General features: G+C 39.3%; 2 protein-coding genes across 7 annotated transcripts in view; both read left to right on the forward strand.

Annotated features, from left to right (window-relative positions):
• Positions 1-5,650, forward strand: part of ZNF451 (zinc finger protein 451) — a 121,651-nt gene extending 116,001 nt beyond the window's left edge. For 5 of the 6 annotated variants that reach the window (XM_032299757.1, XM_032299758.1, XM_032299760.1 and 2 more), the window contains one exon: positions 3,779-5,066. In XM_032299757.1, the coding sequence (XP_032155648.1) occupies positions 3,779-3,825 (47 nt within the window). In that variant the 3' untranslated portion in view covers positions 3,826-5,066. Of the gene's footprint in view, positions 1-3,778 lie in introns of all 6 variants that reach the window. The other variant, XM_032299754.1, reaches the window with a different exon arrangement.
• Positions 5,651-7,622: 1,972 nt separating this feature from the next.
• On the forward strand, positions 7,623-20,105 carry BAG2 (BAG cochaperone 2). The gene is made up of 3 exons (XM_032299763.1): positions 7,623-8,126; positions 17,893-18,002; positions 19,630-20,105. Exons 1-3 carry the CDS (start codon positions 8,014-8,016, stop codon positions 20,040-20,042), a joined length of 636 nt encoding a protein of 211 aa, XP_032155654.1. The 5' UTR covers positions 7,623-8,013; the 3' UTR covers positions 20,043-20,105.
• The last annotated feature ends 232 nt before the right edge of the window (positions 20,106-20,337 follow it).

The raw sequence follows: 20,337 nt of genomic DNA on the forward strand, positions 1-20,337 counted from the left end.
GTTTTCTTCTTTTTTTTTTTTTTTTTTAAGACAGAGTCTCACTCTGTCGCCAGACTGGAGTGCAGTGGCACAATCTCAACTCACTATAATCTCCACCTCCCGGGTCCAAGTGGTTCTCTTGTCTCAGCCTCCCGAATAGCTGGGATTACAGGCATCTGCCACCTCGCTCAGCTAATTTTTGCATTTTTAGTAGAGACGGTGTTTCACCATGTTGGCCAGGATGGTCTAGATCTGACCTTGTCATCCGCCCACCTCGGCATCCCAAAGTGTTGGGATTACAGGCGTGAGCCATGGCACCCAGCCTGTGTCTTATAACTCCTATTACTGGTTGTTTTTGTTTGTTTGCCATAATTACTGTTCTCAAAGTAAATGAAATTAAGGCAGAAAGAAAGGAAGGTGAGAGAAACATAGACCTAGCCACAGAACAGAAAAAACAAGATTTTTCACAGGTGCTCTTTATTTTTTTTCATATGGCTTTCAAGGACATCAAATTACTGTCTGATATCCTTTAGTTTCAATCTGAGAGATTCTCTTTAGCATTTCTTGTAGGGCAGGTCTCCTAGTAAATTCTGTAGCTTTTGCTTATCTGAGAATTTCTTTAAGAATAGTTTTGTCAGATACAGAAATCTTGATTGACGTTCTTATTTTCTTTTTGTCTCCATGTTTGTTTGTTTTTTTAACAAGAAATCAGCTAGTAATTTTATTAAGACTCTTGTTTGTGATGAGTTGCTTCTCTCTTGCTGCTTTTAGTGTCTTTGGCTTTTGACAGTTTGACTATAACATGTCTCAGTGTGGGTCACTTTATAGTTCATTGAGCTTCTTGGATATGTAAATTCACCTCTTTAATCAAATGTGGCAGTTTTTCAACCATATTTCTTAAAACATTCTTTCTGGTCCTATTTCACTTCCCCTCTTGAGACTGCTATAATGCATATGTCAGTTCACTTAAGGGTGTCCCGCAGGTCCCTTGGACTCTGTTTACTTTATTTTTCTTTCTATTCCTAACACTGGATGATTGGTTGTTTGTTTAGCCTGAACCCAAACCAAGACACACACTGGATAATTTAAATTGTCCTATCTTTAAATTTACTGACTCTTTCTTCTGTGTGCTCAAATTTGTTAAGCCCCTGTAAAGATTTTTCATTTTAGTTATTGTATTTTTCAGGTCCTCAGTTTCTATTTGGTGGGCTTTTGAGAATTCTTTCTCTTTACTGATATTCTTAATTTTGTTCATACATTGTTTTCCTGGTTTCCTTTAGTTATTTGAACATATTTAAGAAGTTTGCTTAAAGTCTTTGTCACCTATGCTATATCGTGGAGCCTGTTGTTCCTAGTCTACAAACCTGTATAGCATCTTACTGTGCTGAATACTATAGACATTGTAACATAATGGTAAATATTTGTGTATCTAAACAGAGAAGTAAAAATACATAAAAAATGGTATAGCTGTAGAAGGTACTTACCCTGAATGGAGCTTACAGCATGGGGAAGTTGCTCTGGGTGAGTCAGTTAGTGAGTGGTGAGTAACTGTGAAGGTGTGGGACATTACTGTACCCTACTGTAGATTTTATAAATAGTGTACAATTAGGCTATACTACTTTTTTTTTAACATTTTCTTTTTTCAATAGTAAGTTCACCTTAGTGTACTGTAACTTCATAAACTTTAAAGTTTTAACTTTTTTACTCTATTTTAATAACACTTAAAACACAAACATTATGTACAGCTACACAGAAACATTTTCTTTATATCCTTATTCTATAAGCTTTTCCGTACTTTTAAATTGTTTTATTACTTTTAAAACTTTTTTGTTAAAAGCTAAGACACAAAAACATATATTAGCTTAGACCTACAGAGTCAGGATCATCAATATCACTTATAAGTAGGAGCACACTCTGAAATAATAATAAAAAGTATAGTAAATACATAAACCAGTACCAGGGTTTATTATCATTTTCAAGTGTTATGTACTGTACATAATTGTATGTACTATACTTTTATACAACTGGCAACGTAGTGTATTTGTTTATACCAGCATCACCAGAAACACATGAGTAATGTGTTGTGCTGCAACATGAAGATGACTATGACATCACTAGGCAACAGGAATTTTTCAGGTCTAGTATAATCTTATGGGGCCACTGTTGGATATGTGGACCATTGTCTACCAAAAATTGTTATGCAGCACATGATTATACTTGGTTTTTGTTTTTTAGAGTCTTTCAGCTGGCAAGTTTAATCCATATAAGCTCACTGTAGGTATTGGTATATTTGTATAGATGTTGCTGTACTTAACAATGGTTTGATTTATGATTTTTTGACTTCATAATGATGTGAAAGTGATATGCATTTGTTATAAACCATAATTCAAATTTTGAATTTTAGTTCAAAAATTTTTATAACTTTAATTGTGAAACAGACATTGTATCAGATGATTTCATATGTATGTATATATGTATATCTATCTATATATATATGAAACTTATTTTTGTGTATTCCCTCAAAGGTAAAATTATGTTTTTTTCCATATGGTCTATCAGTTAACCTAATACCATTTATTAATAAGACCTTTCCCTATCATTCTGCAGTGCTACCTTTGTTATAAATCCAGTGTCCATATATGCATGGGCCTGTTTCTTAACTGTGCTGTTCCTTTGGTCTATTTATTCTTGAACTAGTACCACATTATTAATTACTGTAACTTTATAGTAAGTGTTCATATCTTAGACAAGTCTGGTCCCCTTGTTTTTCTTTGGTAAGAGTGTCTTGGCTTTTCTTTGCATTTCCTTATCCCTTTTAATTCATCTTAGGGGCAACTTAACTCATCCTAGAGTGTAGCTTTAACTTGATAGTTTAACTTGATAGTTCATGCTAGCATGTAGCACTTTAAATTACAGCGTAACACTTGTGCCCCCACTCAGGAGTATGCAGTTGCATCTTAGAGAGATCACTGTTGCCTGTAGCCAAGTAGCCTCTGAGCAACTGTGGACCAGATGGGATGAGATGGATGAGATAAATCTGGCGTGAGAAGCTAATGAAAGCCAAGCAATTGACACCAAATTTCACCCTCCTGAATTTAACATCATTCCCAGGGAGGAGATGGAACCCAACTATTGTGAACCCAATAATGTCTGTCTTGTTCACTATTACATTGCTGTTCCTAGTATATAATAAGCATTTAATTAATATTTGCAAATGAGTTTACATACGTCTTGATACAGCATATATTATATGCTTCTCCGATGACATTTATGTGGCTCTGAATTTCACTATTTAACTTAGATGCTAGGATGTTTAAAGCTAATTTTTCCCCAGCTTTATTGAAGTATAATTAAAAATCAAACTAAATTTTTAATGGCCTGTGACATTTTGCCATTTCATAGAGTTGCCTTTCTGTTTCAGTTTAAAGTCTTATATGTATCACCTCAAGTCTTTTAGGAAATAAGTGATAGAGATTTTTTTTTTTTTAATGTTGAAACAAGCAATTACCTGTCAGTGATTCTCAAAGTTTGTTGACTTTGTACATTAAACGTGGAATTAACTTGCAAGTTCCTTAGCACACTAAGTTCATGTGTAAAGTTCAAGATCATATCTAGATTTTCATATTTCAAAGTACTCAATATTTTAGTAGAGAAACTGCCAAGTTATCCTGTGTTTTTCCATTTCGATTTTACTTTCCTTCTTGAAAAGATGAATACAGTTGATGAAACTTACATAAATAAAGCACATGTTGAGTAGTTTTCTGCCCTAAGTGTTAAAATTCTATGTTTTTTAATGCAGATGTGGAATTAGAAGAAGCTATTAGAAGAAGTCTTGAGGAAATGTAATTAAAGATATTACCACACAACATCAAGTGGCCTTGAAGAGACTCAGATAATGAATTCTTGAGTTTGTTTTCTAAAGGAGACCAGAAATCCACTATTACAAATGTATTTGAAAACATGTTTTTGCTTTCATGTGTTCAAAATCTGATCTTTGTTTTGTATTTTTGTGCTAAATGTGCAAAAATGTACAGAAGGAATAGAATACATGTTCATGCAAATAGAAATCGTGTATTCTAATATAGGTATAACAGTTTCCCAGTTAACTTTGAATTTACATATTTAGAGTTAAAGGATTTAAAAAAAGGAAAGCTCTTGACAGCTGTTTCCCAAATAGCATTGGTTCTTTTTATTTGTGCTATACAAATGATTCTAGTTTATTTTTTTAGGATTGAAAATGAATGTTAAAAAGATGATATGGGTCAAGTTTTCCATAAATTCTACTTCTCATGTGGAACTATTATATAATACCTTTGAGATCTTTATTAGAAGAGGGTAAGGAAAACTATCATAGAAACATTTAAAATTTTATCAGCAGTGTTCTTTGTGGGTGCCATGCAGATGTATATTATTGCTTTGATTAGAGCAGCACATTGCTAAAATAAAAAATAAACCTTAATTTTTAAGAAATAATTTAAATGAAACAATTTCCATTCCTTTTACCTGCTTAGACTTTTATGTGACTTGTATGAGCTCCTGTTTAAACGGAATGGTGTCAGATATTCGCATAAAATTATTTTTCATAATATTTGTCCTTTTTTATATATTTGTGTAAAGATAATATTCTTCAAGAAATAATGTTGAAAGCCTGCTCAGGAATAATCTTCCTTAACTCTTTAAAATTTTTATTTCATATGGAGTATCTTCAGTTTAGTTATTCACTGAATTCTCAGTTTCCTTCATTTGGTGTTACATATTTAATTTTTAAATATTGAGGCCCCATTGTGAGTAATAAAAAATACTACATAAGTAGAAGACTAAGAAGGGCTTGTCATATTATCTTTATGTATATGCTTCATGTTATTTGACCAGAAATGTCTTATCTCTAAGAATTTTGAGCAGTAATTATTTACCAAACTTAAAAACATTTCTATAAATATAAAGCTTTTCTTTATATTTAAGACAAAAAGATACCATGGCTAGAGTTTTGTTCCTTCTCTGTAACACTGTATATTTTAGTGTGAAATTGAATTTTTTATTCTTATAGTCTTCAGTACACAATTTGTGTTTTTAATTTCTTGATATGTCACTTCTGTTTCTCCCTGCTTGCATTTTTTTAAAAAAATAGACATTGTTGCTTCAGAATTTTTCAATGATCTTTCCAAAATGACCACATTGTGCTTTTTAATTTGTATGTTTAAGTGGTCAAGCAAGGCTCTAGGAGGTAGTCACGGAGCTGGACCTTAAACACATCTGCAGAAGCTCACAATACTGAGGAGCAAAAGGGGCATCCCAGAAAGATGAGTGGTTAAGCAGATTTGGGACAGGGCAAGAGGAAACAGCACCTTGTTGCCAGAGATTGTATATAGAGGTTTGATGGACACTGATGCTCTATTAAGAAGCTTTTGTAGTGTGTGTGGTAGAGAATAATTATGGCTTTTGATATGACAGGAAAGGGATATTTCATCATGACTCTTAAGAAAAGGTAACTGGGTTGTTTAATGTTTTAATTGATAATTGTCACTGATTGTATTTCTACTTGTTAAATAATTAAAAATCATCTTAAAATTCATACTTTGACCTTAATTTAGACACAAGGAGATGTAATCTCTGTGTAACATTAGAGAAAATTATATGAATTATCATCAAAAGTAAATGCTTCTAAGATTGACAAAGATGCTTATCTTTTCATTACATCATTCACTTATTAATTCATTCAATCACAAAATATTTATTGAGTACCCACCATGTGCCAGCAGTTGTTCTAAGAACTTGGAATATACCAGTAAGCAAAACAAAGCCCTTACCCCTCTGTGGAGCACACACTGGTGGAGAAGGAGGGGTTGTACAATGTTAGTAAGCAAGTAAATGAAACTGCATATCTGATGGCAATACGTGTACCAAAGGAAAATAAAGAAGGGAAGGGAATACATAGTGCAGGGACAGGGAGTTGAGGGGAGGCTTGCTATTTTTAATAGGGTGATCAGGAAAGATCTCACTGATAAGTAAACTTAAGCAAAGACCTGAAGAAGGGAGGGAGTGAAGATGAAAATACATATAGGGAAGAGAGTTCCAGGTGGAAGAGGGGAAGGTGCAGACAGGAGCTTAGTACATTCAAGGAAAAGCAGGAAGGCCAGTATGGCTGAAGTAGGATGAGCTAGGAAAGTAATACAAAATGAACTCCTTGAGGTTTTTCTAATGACCTTGGCTTTTACTCTGAGGTGAGGAGCCATTGAGGGTTTCTGAGAATAAATAGTATGATATCCCTTATTTAGGATTGCTGTAATTGCTGCAGTCAGATAATATGTACATGAGAGACAAGAGTAGAAGCAGGGAGACCAGAGAGGAAGTTATTGTAGTACCCCAAGTGCAATTTTACCAGGTAGCTTGAACCAGAATGGTGGGGTATAATTGGGAAGAATCTAGATATATTCTGAAGGAAAAATTGATGGGATTTACTAACAGGCTGGATCTAGGTAGGATATGAGAGAAAGAGTTCAGGATGATTCCAAAGTCACTTGATAGGCTTTCAGACCACTCACAAGATGTGTTTTGATTTCGTTTGTGTCATGACAGAGCACTTTTAATAAGGTCAAATAATCCCCTACCCCAGTAGTTAATTAGGATTTAGAATGAGTTCAGAGGGAATTGGGATCCAGCCTTTAGGGCTTCAGCTCTGTTCAAGTATTTAAACTGCTTTGATCTCTGATTAAAGGTGGTGGTTCAACTTTAAGCTATTATTATCTATCATTTTCTGTGCCCTGTACGTTTTCATCCTTGCAATGAGAGGCATAGAGCTATCAGCCTCACTTTTTAAGCAGTCCAATCTTTATACTCTCAGCTCTACTCCATCTTTTGCCGACGACAGCTCATGCCTGACCTAGAGGCCTACTGCATCTTTTTGTTAACAAGATTTTTAAAAGTTGAAGACTTCTTAATACCAATTATTTCACTTAGAAGTATTACCATTATTATTTTTTGAGACAAGGTCTCTCTCTGTTACCCAGGCTGGTGTGCAGCAGTTGTCGAGATCTCGGTTCACTTAACAGGCATAATTTTAATAGCAAAAAATTGAAAACCCCTTCATTAAGCTGGGTGTGTAATCCCAGCACTTTGGGAGGCTGAGGTGAGTGGACCGCTTGAACTCAGGAGGTCAGGGCTGCAGTAAGTCGTGAATTTGAGACCTAGTCTCAAATTCAAAAGAAAATTAGAATGGTAAAAATGAAGTATATTCACCTTGCTTCCCACATCTAGCTAGACAAGGAAAGATAGAATAGCTTTTTCTTTTTTACTTCAAAGCTTCAGTTGCTGTAGGTGCTTTCATTACTCTCATCTCAGGAAAGAGTGTAACAAGAAGGTCAGGTGAGTGTAGGCTGCCTAGAAGCTGTACTTACTGCCTTCTGTTTTACAGAAGGCCGTTTTCTCCCCATATCACAGGACTCAATGTCGTTGTTCTTGCTTTGAATTATGGATGCTGGGAGAAACTAAACGAACTCGTCACTGAGCGATACACCCACAGCCCATCGACCGATAGGAACCTTCGCGTGGGGGCAGTTGGTTACTTTTAGTCTGCGCGGAGAGGCGGGGCCTCGCGGGGCGGAGCTGGGGGTGGTCTGTGGGTCCGCGCGGGCTTCGGGTAGTTTCTGGGTCTGAGGAGCTGACGAGTCGAGCGGCAGACCACACTAGGCGCTCTGTGTCTGCGCGCGCCCCTCCGTGTCTGCGCGCGCCCCTCCTGGAGCTTCAGAGGCTTGCGCTCCTCAGGCCCGAGCCCCTGTGACCCGCGCACCTCTTCCTCCGGCCGCGGCTGCTCCCTCCCAGGCCCGGCATCCCTGAGCCCCGCGGCCGCCGCGCCTGCCCTTGTTTGGCCACGCGGCAGCGGCGGTATTGGCGAGTCCTCTCGGGTTGCCCCCGCGGGCGTCAGAGGGAGGGCGGGCGCCCGCGTAGTGACGGCAGCGCCTGCAGCCCGAGGAGCGCTCCATTCGCCGCCGCCGGAGGGGCCGGTGACCTCTCGGCTGCCCCGCGTCACAGTCTTAGATGGCTCAAGCGAAGATTAACGCTAAAGCCAACGAGGGGCGCTTTTGCCGCTCCTCCTCCATGGCCGACCGCTCCAGCCGCCTGTTGGAGAGCCTGGACCAGCTGGAGCTCAGGTGAGCGGCGGGCTGCCGGGCTGACGGGAGGGCGGTCTCGGGCGTCCCGCTCGCCGCGCGGGCGGTTCGCGGACTGAGGCCGTGTGTGGCGGGCCGGGGTCTGGAGCACAGTGAGGCGGCGGCCGCAGAAGTTGCTTGTTGAGATTTGTGGTGGATGAACGTGGTGCAGTTTTGTTTCTCGGATTTTCTCCCCTAGTCCGAGAGAAAACGCATTCGATTTAAGCTAAACCTGTGAGGGCGTTATCGGTGGCCACACTTTGATTGACTTACCTGGGTGTTGGAGAGCGGGGAAAAAAATCAGGGGATATAAAAGTCACGGTGAGATTCCATGCGATTAAGGACTGTGGCAGCCGGGGTCTGCAGAACTTCTAGAACCTTCTGTGTGGCCCCAAATGTTTTTAACTTACTGTTTTCCCGTTATGCGTTTTTAAGGGAGGCAGCAGTTTACAGTGGCCCTCCACGTGAAATTAAGTTTCCCTGCTTCAGAGCACTAAGGAGCAAAAATGGAAAAAAAAAAACCAACCCCGCGATCCATTGAGAGCAGATTAGAGAAGGGTGAGGGGTGGGCGGTAGGTTACTGGGTACTTAGTGCAGTGAAGACGTTGCCGCCTCCCCCGTCTCCCCTAACCTCGTGGGCGAGATTCAGCCGCTCCGTTCCGTTCGTTTCTCCGTATTGGGCACCTCCCTGCATGGAAGATTAAGTGATAGTCACTGGCCTGAAAGCATGAAAAGATAGTTTTCTCCTTTCCTTGCTTAAGATTTTATTAGGTAATATAGGAGTAGACGTGCGTAGAATTTCCAAACAGTTTAATGTTAATAGATTTTTGGAAGGACTTTAACGGTGTATTGAAAAGTTTTATCTACTTCCTGTTGAACGTTTGTCTCAAGTTCCTGTGAAACTTTTGTCAACAGGTGTAGTTAAAAGAAAATCGTGTTAGGCACCTGCAATCCCCTGAAACTACACAAGAGTTGGTTCCCTCGTTTTCTCTAGGTTGTGCATGAGCAGAGGCATGTGAGCCAAAAGTTGAGGAAACACTGCATGTGTGTCTTTATCTCCCTCCGTTAGTATACCCAAGCATGAAGTGTCCGTTTGCCGAGAAAATACTTCAATAACCACGGTATCTCTTAACAAGTGAGGCACTGTTATTGTTACTATTGGGAGAAAAGAGCCAGAGAGTGAGAGATTCTCCACTCAAAATAATTTCATGGATGGCAGCAGAGAAACCTCAGCTCTGCTCCGTGTTCTGGGGTTCCACTCAGAATGAGGCAAGTGGAAGAGACAAGTAATGCTTCCTCATGGATTTTCTATGTACTAGCAAACCTGACCCATTCCACTCCCAGGAAAAGTAGAGCAGAAGCAGAAATTAGTGGCCTCAGTTATTTGAAGTCCCTTCAGCTGATAGTTTCTTCTTAGGGAGCCACGTAACAAGTAACTCACACTTCTCCATATCTTCAGAATGTTAAGGGCATGTTCTCAACCACTTCACTCTGGCTCTTCTTTAGAAAGAAAAGATTTTTTTCCTAAAGGAACAGGCAGGATGCTACTCCACCCTGCCTGCATTCAAGCTGAGTCATTGTCCTCCAACTTGAAATGCCTCACGTGTGGTAGGTACAAAAGCACTCTGAAGTGCTCCTCTTTAAAAGAAAGCCTCAGGTTTTGAGGTTTATTATATTCCAATGTTTGATTAATGTAAAATGAATTCTGATTACTGAACATCAGTGATTAAATTACAACTTGCTTAATATTTGACTTGAGAAAAGTCTGATTAATATGTGGCTAACTGTTCATTTCAAGGACTTTTTTTTAGTAATTCTATACTTTTGTAGGCTTTTTTTCTTTTTAAAAAAGTAATACTGGCTGAAAAGGAAGGATTTCTAAAAGTAAGCAAAAATAGAGAAAAAATGTTAATACTGATCCTATTAAAGTTTTTTTGAAACCACATGGGCAATGGCACAGAACACTACACTATTAAAAACAAGAATCATGAATACAAGGTCAATTTTTAAAAGAAAATAGGAAAATCATATGTAATTTTGCTCTAATAGTTTGATTGTATGTTGAGTAATAAAGTAGTGTAACTGGGTAGAATAAAACTTTACAGTTTGTACTTAGCTATGTGCACTTAACGTTCCCTAACCACATTGGTCCTGTCAATTGAATAAGAAATTTCTTCCCTATGAAACTCAAAACAGGATTATGCCAAATGTTTTGTGACCTGGAGTATGAACTGACCTACAAACACTAGCTTTTTTTCGTTTTTGGACTGCATTTTGTCTTCTGTATTTCTTCTAAAGGTGATTCCCTTTTCTCCGTTTTTATGATCAATTCTCAATAGAGTCTGAGTTTTGCATTCCTCATTGGCTCAAACCATCTTACTTATTGGTACTTTTAAACAATTATTGTAATTTATATAAAACGCTGTGACAGTTCCTGGCTAATAACTCCCATTACCCTTGTTATCGTCTTATGTTATAATGTTGGGGTGCTTTAGGCCTCAGGGAAAAGAATCTCTCTCTGACCTTCTTTCACCTGCCTTGTCTGATTGTGGGTCAAAAGACCCTCATTTCAGAGAGGGTCCTGCGCCATGCCCTGGAGGAAGGAGTTGAGCGGTGAGAGGCCAAGAAGAATCTGAATAGACAGGCCTTACTAGGTTTCCCCATTTGGTCTGTTAGTGTGAGAGCATACCCTTTTTGTCCAGTCACATTTCTACATGGTTGTCATTCATGCTTATTTAATGAAGCAAGCCTCCATAAGAACCCAAAAGGACGTGGTTTGGAGAGCTTCCAGATAGCTGGACATATGGAAGCTCCTAGAAGGTGGTGTGCCCAGGGACGGTATGGAAGCTTTGTGCCCCTTCCCCTGGACTTCACCTTATACATCTTTTCATCCATAGCCTTTGTATTACCCTTTATAATAAACCAGTAAATGTAAGTAAGTGTTTCCCTGAATTCTGTGAGCTGCTCCAGCAAGTTAAACCTAAAGAGGGGACATGGGAACCCCAATTTGAAGCCAGTGGGTCAGAAGTTCTGGAGGCCTAGACTTGTGACTTTTGGGGGTGGGGGTAGGGTCTTGGGGACTGAGCTTTCAACCTGTGGGGTCTGACACTGTCTCCAGGTATATAGTGTCGGAGCTGAGTTGGAGGATATTTAGGTGGTGTCCACTGCTTGTTGGTGGGGAAAATCCCCACATACTTGCTCACAGTAGTCTTCTATGTTGTTACGGTGTGAGAGCAGAAGAAAAACACAGTGTGAGAGTTTTTTCTAAAACACAAGCTAATGTTTATTCATTTAATGAACACATATTATATGCCAGGCCCCATGACTTTGTGGAAGTTACTATTATCACCATTCTACAGATAGAGAAATTGAGGCTTAGCAGCTTAAATGACTTGTCCAAAGTGACACAACTAGAGAGTAGTAAACTCCAAATCTGAACCCAGGAAGCCTGGCTTTCCAGGCTCTAATACTTAATGCCTGAATTTTCTTAAAGTTAAGTATGTCACATTTCAAAATGTAGGAATGATATATGGATGAATATATGAGTTTCCTGAAAGAGATAAAAATTCAGTTTAAATCGGCCTTTAATTCAGTGGCTGTTGAACACGCACTATGTGCTAGGCATTGTGTAACTCCTAGAAAGCTCAAGATGGTAATGAAGATGTTTGTGGGGTGGGTTTTGGAGACTGGCAGAGGGAAAAATGACAGGACTGGGAGATTGGGTGTCCACGTTATTTCCCACAACTTACCACATCGCAGGTCCTTCCGCCTTCCTGTCAGCCATTTGCTGTGGCTTAACCTGCACCTAGTAGTGAAGAGCTGGGGTCGGGGGTGATAAGGATCATTTGTCTGGCTTTAAAGTTTCATGTTAGGGTGTGCCAGTGTCCCAGGAGTCACAAAACAAGACGGCATCATAGATAATATTGTAGAATAGCCTGTAATTTAAAAGAACGTTTTGCATATACATTGTTATTTGAAGCTTTAAAAACCCTTTGAGGTAGGTGGAAGGCACATACTCTCTCCTAGAAATGAGGGAAGTGAGGTCCATAAGGATGGAAGTGGCTTGCCTAAGGACATACTAATGAAGAGTGGCTCTTCGCACTAAAAACACTAGTCCCTTCTTTACACCAAAGTGTCTTGACACTTGTAATGTAATATTTTGTAATGTAATATTTTACTTGACACGGTAAATGTAATTTAATATTTTGGTGATGATTAGGAAAAACCTTCAGAATTTTACATTGCCTAAAAGTGATCATTATGGCATTCTTTTGATACAGGAGTATGGAATAAGAGACAGAACTCTGAGTTTAAGAACCTGTAAATGGGCCGGGCGCGATGGCTCACGCCTGTAATCCCAGCACTTTGGAAGGCCAAGGCGGGTGGATCACGAGGTCAAGAGATCGAGACCATCCTGGTCAACATGGTGAAACCCCGTCTCTACTAAAAATACAAAAAACATTAGCTGGGCATGGTGGCGCGTGCCTGTAATCCCAGCTACTCAGGAGGTTGAGGCAGGAGAATTGCCTGAACCCAGGAGGCGGAGGTTGCGGTGAGCCGAGATCGCGCCATTGCACTCCAGCCTGGGTAACAAGAGTGAAACTCCGTCTCAAAAAAAAAAAAAAAGAACCTGTAAACGGCAGGGCATAGTGGCTCACTCCTAGCACTTTGGGAGGCTGAGGTAGTCAGACCACCTGAGGTCAGGAGTTTGAGACCAGCCTGGCCAACATGGTGAAACCCTGTCTCTACTAAAAATACAGACATTAGCTGGGCTTGGTGGCAGGAGCCTGTAGTCCCAGCTACTCGGGAGGCTAAGGCAGGAGAACTGCTTGAACCTAGGAGGTGGAGGTTACAGTGAGCTGAGATCACGCCACTGCACTCCAGTGTGGACAACAGAGTGAGATTCCATCTTGGGGAAAAAAAAACTGTTTTAGAAATGATTTCTTTCAAATCACAATATGAGCATATGCCATTTTTCCTCCTTTTTATGAAAGCACAAAATCTCGTCATTAATAAGCCCACATTCATAATGGTAAGAATATAATGGCTATCAATACTATAGATACATGCCAGTGCCAATTCTAGACACATTATACATATTAACTTGTGTGTGTAATTTTTAGTCAGTGCTATCAGTCACTGTTAAACTCTACCTGCTTTACTTCATTGAGTCACAAGCACTGTTCCCTTATTATCCTGTTTCATAGGCGACTGACCCATTTGCACAGCTAGTAGTAGTGGCGCCAGCAGTTTTCACTGCATTCTCTAATAGCGGACATATTAGCAGTAGCCACAGTTTGGGCAAAATTGCTGTTGTACTCCTCCTAGGGCTCCTAGCAGTTTGCTGTTTTGATACCGAGGTTCGTGAGGTGCCCAAGACCTGGGGGCTATCTGAGGATGCCTGCGCTCCGATTTTGTCTTCCTGAGTATTCTGACTAAAATTTCTTTTTGTCAAAGCCTACTTAGTTGTGATTTCATGAGTTTTCCAGGAGCACAGCCCAGGCCAGCCTTGATGTGAGGATAAGTTCTTTCCCAATTTGGAATTGTAGCTGCTTCCAGGATCTGTTAGTAAAAACAGAACTGCCCCTCTCCGCCAAGAGAAGTGTTGTCAGATGAGATATTACGAAACGTGAAGGATAAAGTGAGATGGTCCAACATTTCTCTAACCAGAGTTCCAGAAGAAAATAATAGAATGGGAGTCAGGGAATATTCAAAGATACAACGTCTAAGAATTTTCTAGAACTAATGGAAAAATTGTAAAATTGTAAACAAAAGACATGTATATGAGTTTAAGGATAGCAATAGCTGATGAACAGTACAAATGTTATTTAAATAAACTAACTAGAGATCTAGATTCAGCTTTTTAAAAGAAAAAATGTAAGATATGAGGTAGTCCATAGAGTAAATGAATGTACAGGGCCAAAGGAACCATGAATTGCCTTATGGGAAAGGAAGGGAGAAGCTAAGGAAATAATTCCCGCCAAAAGGATTGGGTTTTGAAGAAGGATCGCCCAGTAGACAAGGGTCAGGGAGAAAGAAGGCTACCTGAAGAGGGACTAGGACGTGAAAAACCCATGTTGCCAAAGAAACCCTGAGATGTTTACATTCTGAAGAATGACATTTTGCCTTTGCATGAAATGAAAAAGGTATGCATAAAAATGTATATAAGAAGTTCTATAAATGATGAAATCTGTTTTTCATAGGGATAATGCCCTGGTAATTTCAATGATGTATTTAAAAAAAAGCCTTTGGGGGTGGGGTGAGGGTCCCAGAAACACAAAATTTAGAAGTTCCATCTAATTATTTGGTCTCATTTAATGATAAAATATTTTCTTCATATGACAGGCTTACATTTTTTTTCTAGAATTTCTTTTTTATCTTACTTTGTTAATAACATGATCTGATAGCTGTAACTAGTAAACGAAACTTCCCTTTTCAGTATAACATTGTTCTCTCTTTATCATCTTACAATTGAATACAAACCGAAAAAGTGTTGAAAAATTAATCTCTTCTTTCAGCATCTTCTCATTTACCAGTTACATGATTCACCTTTGTCATTTGTCTAAACACTGGGGTCATGATTTGTGCTTTTAGCATAAGTATTCATTGCAAACTCAGTCTCCTTCCTACGTTCTGGGCCCTAGTTTATCTTTCTGAAAGGCTGCTAATGTAAAATGTTTAAGTAAATAGGGAATAGTCCTGTAATAGGGCCTGATACTTGCATTACTATTACTCTGTAGAATATTGTATTTTGATTGTGTTCTCTAGCCAGATTTGTCACATGAGATTCTTCCCAGTTCTTTGCTTTTACTGGCTCTTACAAACACAAAGTTTGACATGTATTTAATATCTTGAAGAATAAAGATACCTTATGATTTTACAGCCTGTCAGTACTATTTTGGGGTATAACAGGTGGGTAACCAAAGGGGAAAAGGTATGTGTGTGCTTGGGGTAGGGGAGGATCCGTTTATGGAATTGAACATGTTGAAACATTGGTGAAGTTGTTCTTTCTGTGCACACTTAAGACAGCAATTAGGATTAGATCTTCATGACCTTGTATTTCTAAGACCATCCAAATACTGGGGATAGGTCTGTCACTATTTCATTTTGCAAAAGTTGGCAACTTAGTTACTGTAATTCATAATAAGAAGGTGACCTGGAAATACAGAACATGTTAAATATACAATATATATTTTTTTATCTTGCTCCCATGATTCCACAGCTTAGTTTTTTAGTGACTGGGTATATTCATGTGTGTGTATAGTGAGTGCATGTGTGTGCAGTTGAGGGAAGTGGGGAAAGCAGTGCTTCTATAATTTGAACAGGACTTAACACAAAAAAACCACAGAGACTTTCCCTTAAATTTGGGAAAAGACAAAGATACCTCCATTGTTGTCACTGCTTAATACAGTACTCAAGGACCTTTTCTTTAAAAAAAAAAAAAAAAAGTAATAGGATTGGGAAGGAAGAAATAAAAACTACTGCAGATGATACGATCATTAACTTAGAAGAACCAACAAAATCAATAGACTGAACACTAAAATGAAAACATGCAAATCAAGGTCGTCAGTGACAAGATAAACCTACAAAACCAGCACTTCTCAAACCAGTATAAATCAACTAGAAAATACAAATTCATAACAGCAACAATATCCACAAAGACTACTATGAAGAATACATCAGAACGCTATAGAAGATCTGAATAAATGAAGAGACATATATTGTGCCCTTTAACAGAATGATGTTTTAAAGATGTCTAATTTCTCTTGGTTTTTGAGAAACACAATAAATTTAGCCTAGAGTTTATATGGAGACGTAAAAGTCCATAAATAGCTAAGTTATCTTTAAAGAAGATTGAGGGGCCTGCTTTACCAAATATTGAAGTGTAGTATGAGGCTGGTGCTACTAAAAAAAAAACAAAAAAACAAAATACTGGGCACTGGTATAAAAACAGTTAAATATACTAATGGATGAGACAGAGATTTTAGAGGTAAACTTAATATACATTCTCTAGGGGAAAGATGGATTGTTTGGTAAATAATGTTAGAGAAAATGGCTATTTGGAAAAAAAATAAAACATCCTTACCTAACTACATACAAGGGTTGATTCTAGGTGGATTAAAGACATAAATATAAGGAAGGTAGAAATAGAAAGTTAATAGAAGAAAAATAGGAAAATATGACCAAGGGGTGGGGGAAGACCTTAGGACAAAACTTCAAAAGCATAAGCCATAAGGCAAAAAAAAAAAAAAAATGAATTTGATCACCTCAAAATAAGTGTCTCTCTTTAGTGTAAGACATCCCAGACATGGGTCCTATATGAGAGGATGAGAGATGGTTGCCATATCTGTGACCAATAAGAATAGCCGGGCGCGGTGGCTCACGCCTGTAATCCCAGTACTTTGGGAGGCCGAGGCGGGTGGATCACGAGGTCAAGAGATTGAGACCATCCTGGTCAACATGGTGAAACCCCGTCTCTATTAAAAATACAAAAAATCAGCTGGGCATGGTGGCACATGCCTGTAATCCCAGTTACTCAGGAGGCTGAGGCAGGAGAATTGCCTGAACCCAGGAGGCGGAGGTTGCGGTGAGCCGAGATCGCGCCATTGCACTCCAGCCTGGGAGCCTGGGTAACAAGAGTGAAACTCCGTCTCAAAAAAAAAAAAAAAAAAAAAAAGAATCTCTTGAGTATACAAATCAACAAGGGGACAGTAACTCCTGTTTACAAATAGAAAAACAAAATAGGAAAAGTCTATGAACAGGCTAACAAGGATACAAAAAGATGTCTGAAATTGTTAGGAAAATGCAAGCTAACACTGATATATCAGTGTATTTCTATTAGACTGGCAGTAAGTTGGAAAATGTGGAGTGCTGGTAAGGATACGAGGACAGCTGTGCTTTGCCGTGGAGAGTGGATAAAGAATACAGGTATTCTGCACAATAATCGTAGTACTAAGTCAGAAGCAGAGTACATAGACCCTGTGTCTCAGCAGTGCTGCCCTGGTATATGTCCTAAGGAAATCCTCACCAACGTCCAAAAGGGACATTTATTCATAAAAGTGTTATTTGTAGTAATGAGAAGCTGGTAGACAACCTGATTGTACATCTCTGGAAGAGTGGAGAGGAAAAATCAGGTAGGTATGCACATGGAGTATTATACAGCAAGTAGAAGCAACTGATTAGAAGTACACATGGGGGCGGGTGCGGTGGCTCACACCTGAATCCCAGCACTTTGGAAATCTGCAGCGGGCAGATCACTTGAGTCCAGGAGTTTGAGACCAGCCTGACCAACATGGTGAAATCCCATCTTTAGTAAAAATACAAAAATTAGCTGGGCCTGGAGCCTGAGGCACAAGAATCACTTAAACCCAGGGGGTGGAGGATTCAGTGAGATCGTGTCAGTGTGCTCCAGCTGGGTGACAAAGCAAGACTCTGTCTCAAAAAAAAGTACTCATAAGAACCTGGATGCTAAGTGAAAAAACAAAAACAGAATGAGATATAAATTCACAATATACAAATGATACAGATCTAATAAAAAAAACAAGTGCTATTAGACAAACACGAAATACAATGATTGCCTTATGAGCTGAGAGGAAATGGGAGAAAGACAAATGGATAAAAATAGAAAAAAGAAAGAATTTTAAAGCAAGAGTGAAGAATTTTTGAAAAGTGATCTTTAAACTTGATTTGGGCTGAATGAGAGAGAAAGAAAATTAACAAGAAGAACATCCTCCATACAATAACTGTTTTGTTTTCCCAATTTCTATAGGGTTGAAGCTTTGAGAGAAGCAGCAACTGCTGTTGAGCAAGAGAAAGAAATCCTTCTGGAAATGATCCACAGTATCCAAAATAGCCAGGACATGAGGCAGATCAGTGACGGTGAGAGCCATCTCCACAGAAGGGGCTCGTCTTTTACACTGCTTTAAAGAGTTTGTGATAAGTGTGGGTCAATTTTTGCTTGACTTTTGGTATGCGTGCTCTAGACCACAGCATTTAACGTGAGCTGCAGAGAGCAGCTGCAGCTGTCAGTTTATTACAACAGCCACTTACTCAGAGATTTCTTGTAGTATGCTCCCTACCCCAAGCCCATAGCTGGGAGAGAGACGGAAAAGCCTGCAAGCTCAGAAGAGCTGGCCCCAAGCAGTAAGGCCATGTGTTTTATCTCAGGTTCACACTCATAACTTCAGTTCTTTACAAGTTACTGGACTGCAAGACATTGAAAAGCAGAGGAAAAGAGGTGAGAGAGTGGAAGCAGAGAAGTAGAGACAAGAAAAGATGAATTGAGGCATAAAATAAAGAGAAGGGACAGACAGAATACAGAGGAAATGAGGAAACTTGTAGGACCAAGAAACACATGAACGTAAAAATGTGCTGTCATTTTTTTTCTTTTTTTTGAGTTGGTAGTTTAATTCTTGTTGCCCAGGCTAGAGTGCAATGGCGCGATCGTGGATCACTGCAACCTCCGCCTCTCGGATTCAAGCAATTCTCTTGCCTCAGCCTCCCGAGTAGCTGGAATTACAGGCGTCCACCACCATGTGCGGCCAATTTTTGTATTTTTAGTAGAGACAGGGTTTCGCCATGTTGGCCAGGCTGGTCTGGCACTCCTGATCTTAGGTGATCGGCCCACCTCAGCCTCCCAAAGTGCTGGGATTACAGGCGTGAGCCACCGGACCTGGCCTGTGGTGTCATTTTCATGTGAAAAACATGACTGGCTGTGTTGAAATAGGTCACTTGTGATTTTCTTTCATTGGCACTGTACTTCCTACTTGAGCTTCTTTGGTGCCACACAGGCCTCATTAGTGAGCCAAGTGGCTAGTGAGATAACTAAGCAATCTAAATCCAGATCAAAACTGTGGCACATCTGTGGTGGGCCATGATCTAGTTTCTCTACACTATCCTGCCCAAAGATTAAGGAGTTAGGAAGTTACAAAACAGAACAAGCAGGAGACTGCTGACTTTTTCATATAAATCATGAAATGTTGATAGAGCTCCTCCTTGTGCTGGCCAAGACTTAGACTCCTGTCCTGCTTCTGTCTGGAGAAGGATGAAGTCAGTGCCTGTATTGAGGCCAGCTTATCTTCTATCATGGCTGCATTTTCTCAACCAAAATTTGGGGCAGTGTATTCATCAATGCACATGTCCTTATGGAGAGATCTAGGACATCTGACCTCGAGCTCTACCCAGCACAAACCCTATATATGCTTACTCCTCATGGTGTTAAGACTTGATCTCCATCTTAGTTACAAATGCATACCTACCCAAACTTCTGCAAACATGCCAATTTGGGAAGTCTTCTGGGATCCCATGTATAAAGATTGTCAGGAAATGGTATTCTTCAACCTCTTTCGGTAATCTAATACATTTCACCAGTTAATCTTATATGCTATAGTTTTAGCTTTTATCTTTAAAAAAATTGCATAGCAGAGGTACTTAATAAATTTAGTCACAAATGCCTTAATGTTCTTGACATGGATAAGCTTATGTCTCATATTGATTGGTATTTTAGGAGAAAGAGAAGAATTAAATCTGACTGCAAACCGTTTGATGGGAAGAACTCTCACCGTTGAAGTTTCAGTAGAAACAATTAGAAACCCCCAGCAGCAAGAATCTCTAAAGCATGCCACAAGGATTATCGATGAGGTGGTCAATAAGTTTCTGGATGATTTGGGAAATGCCAAGAGTCATTTAATGTCGCTTTATAGTGCATGTTCGTCTGAGGTGCCACATGGGCCAGTTGATCAGAAGTTTCAATCCATAGTCATTGGCTGTGCTCTTGAAGATCAGAAGAAAATTAAGAGGAGATTAGAGACTCTGCTTAGAAACATCGAAAACTCTGACAAGGCCATCAAGCTGTTAGAGCATTCTAAAGGAGCTAGTTCCAAAACTCTGCAACAAAATGCTGAAAGCAGATTCAATTAGTCTTCAAACCCAAGAGCATTTACACATAGTGGTGTAAAAATGGTACAATACTATTTTAATTGATAACTAGTTGTGTTAGGTATAGCCACTTAGTTGATACTGACAGTTGTTTGAGATGATGAAGATATTCCATCAAGTATCTTCAGTTTTGTGAATAACAAAACTAGCAATATTTTAATTATCTATCTAGAGAGTTTTTAGATTGAATTCTTGTCTTGTACTAGGATCTAGCTTATTTCACTATTCTGTGGATGAATACAGTTTGTCGGGGAAAACAAGTGCTCAGCTAGGGGCA

The sequence above is a fragment of the Sapajus apella genome, unplaced genomic scaffold, assembly GCF_009761245.1.
Source record: "Sapajus apella isolate SASKATOON/1434 unplaced genomic scaffold, GSC_monkey_1.0 scaffold41, whole genome shotgun sequence".
In the NCBI taxonomy this organism is placed as follows: domain Eukaryota; kingdom Metazoa; phylum Chordata; class Mammalia; order Primates; family Cebidae; genus Sapajus; species Sapajus apella.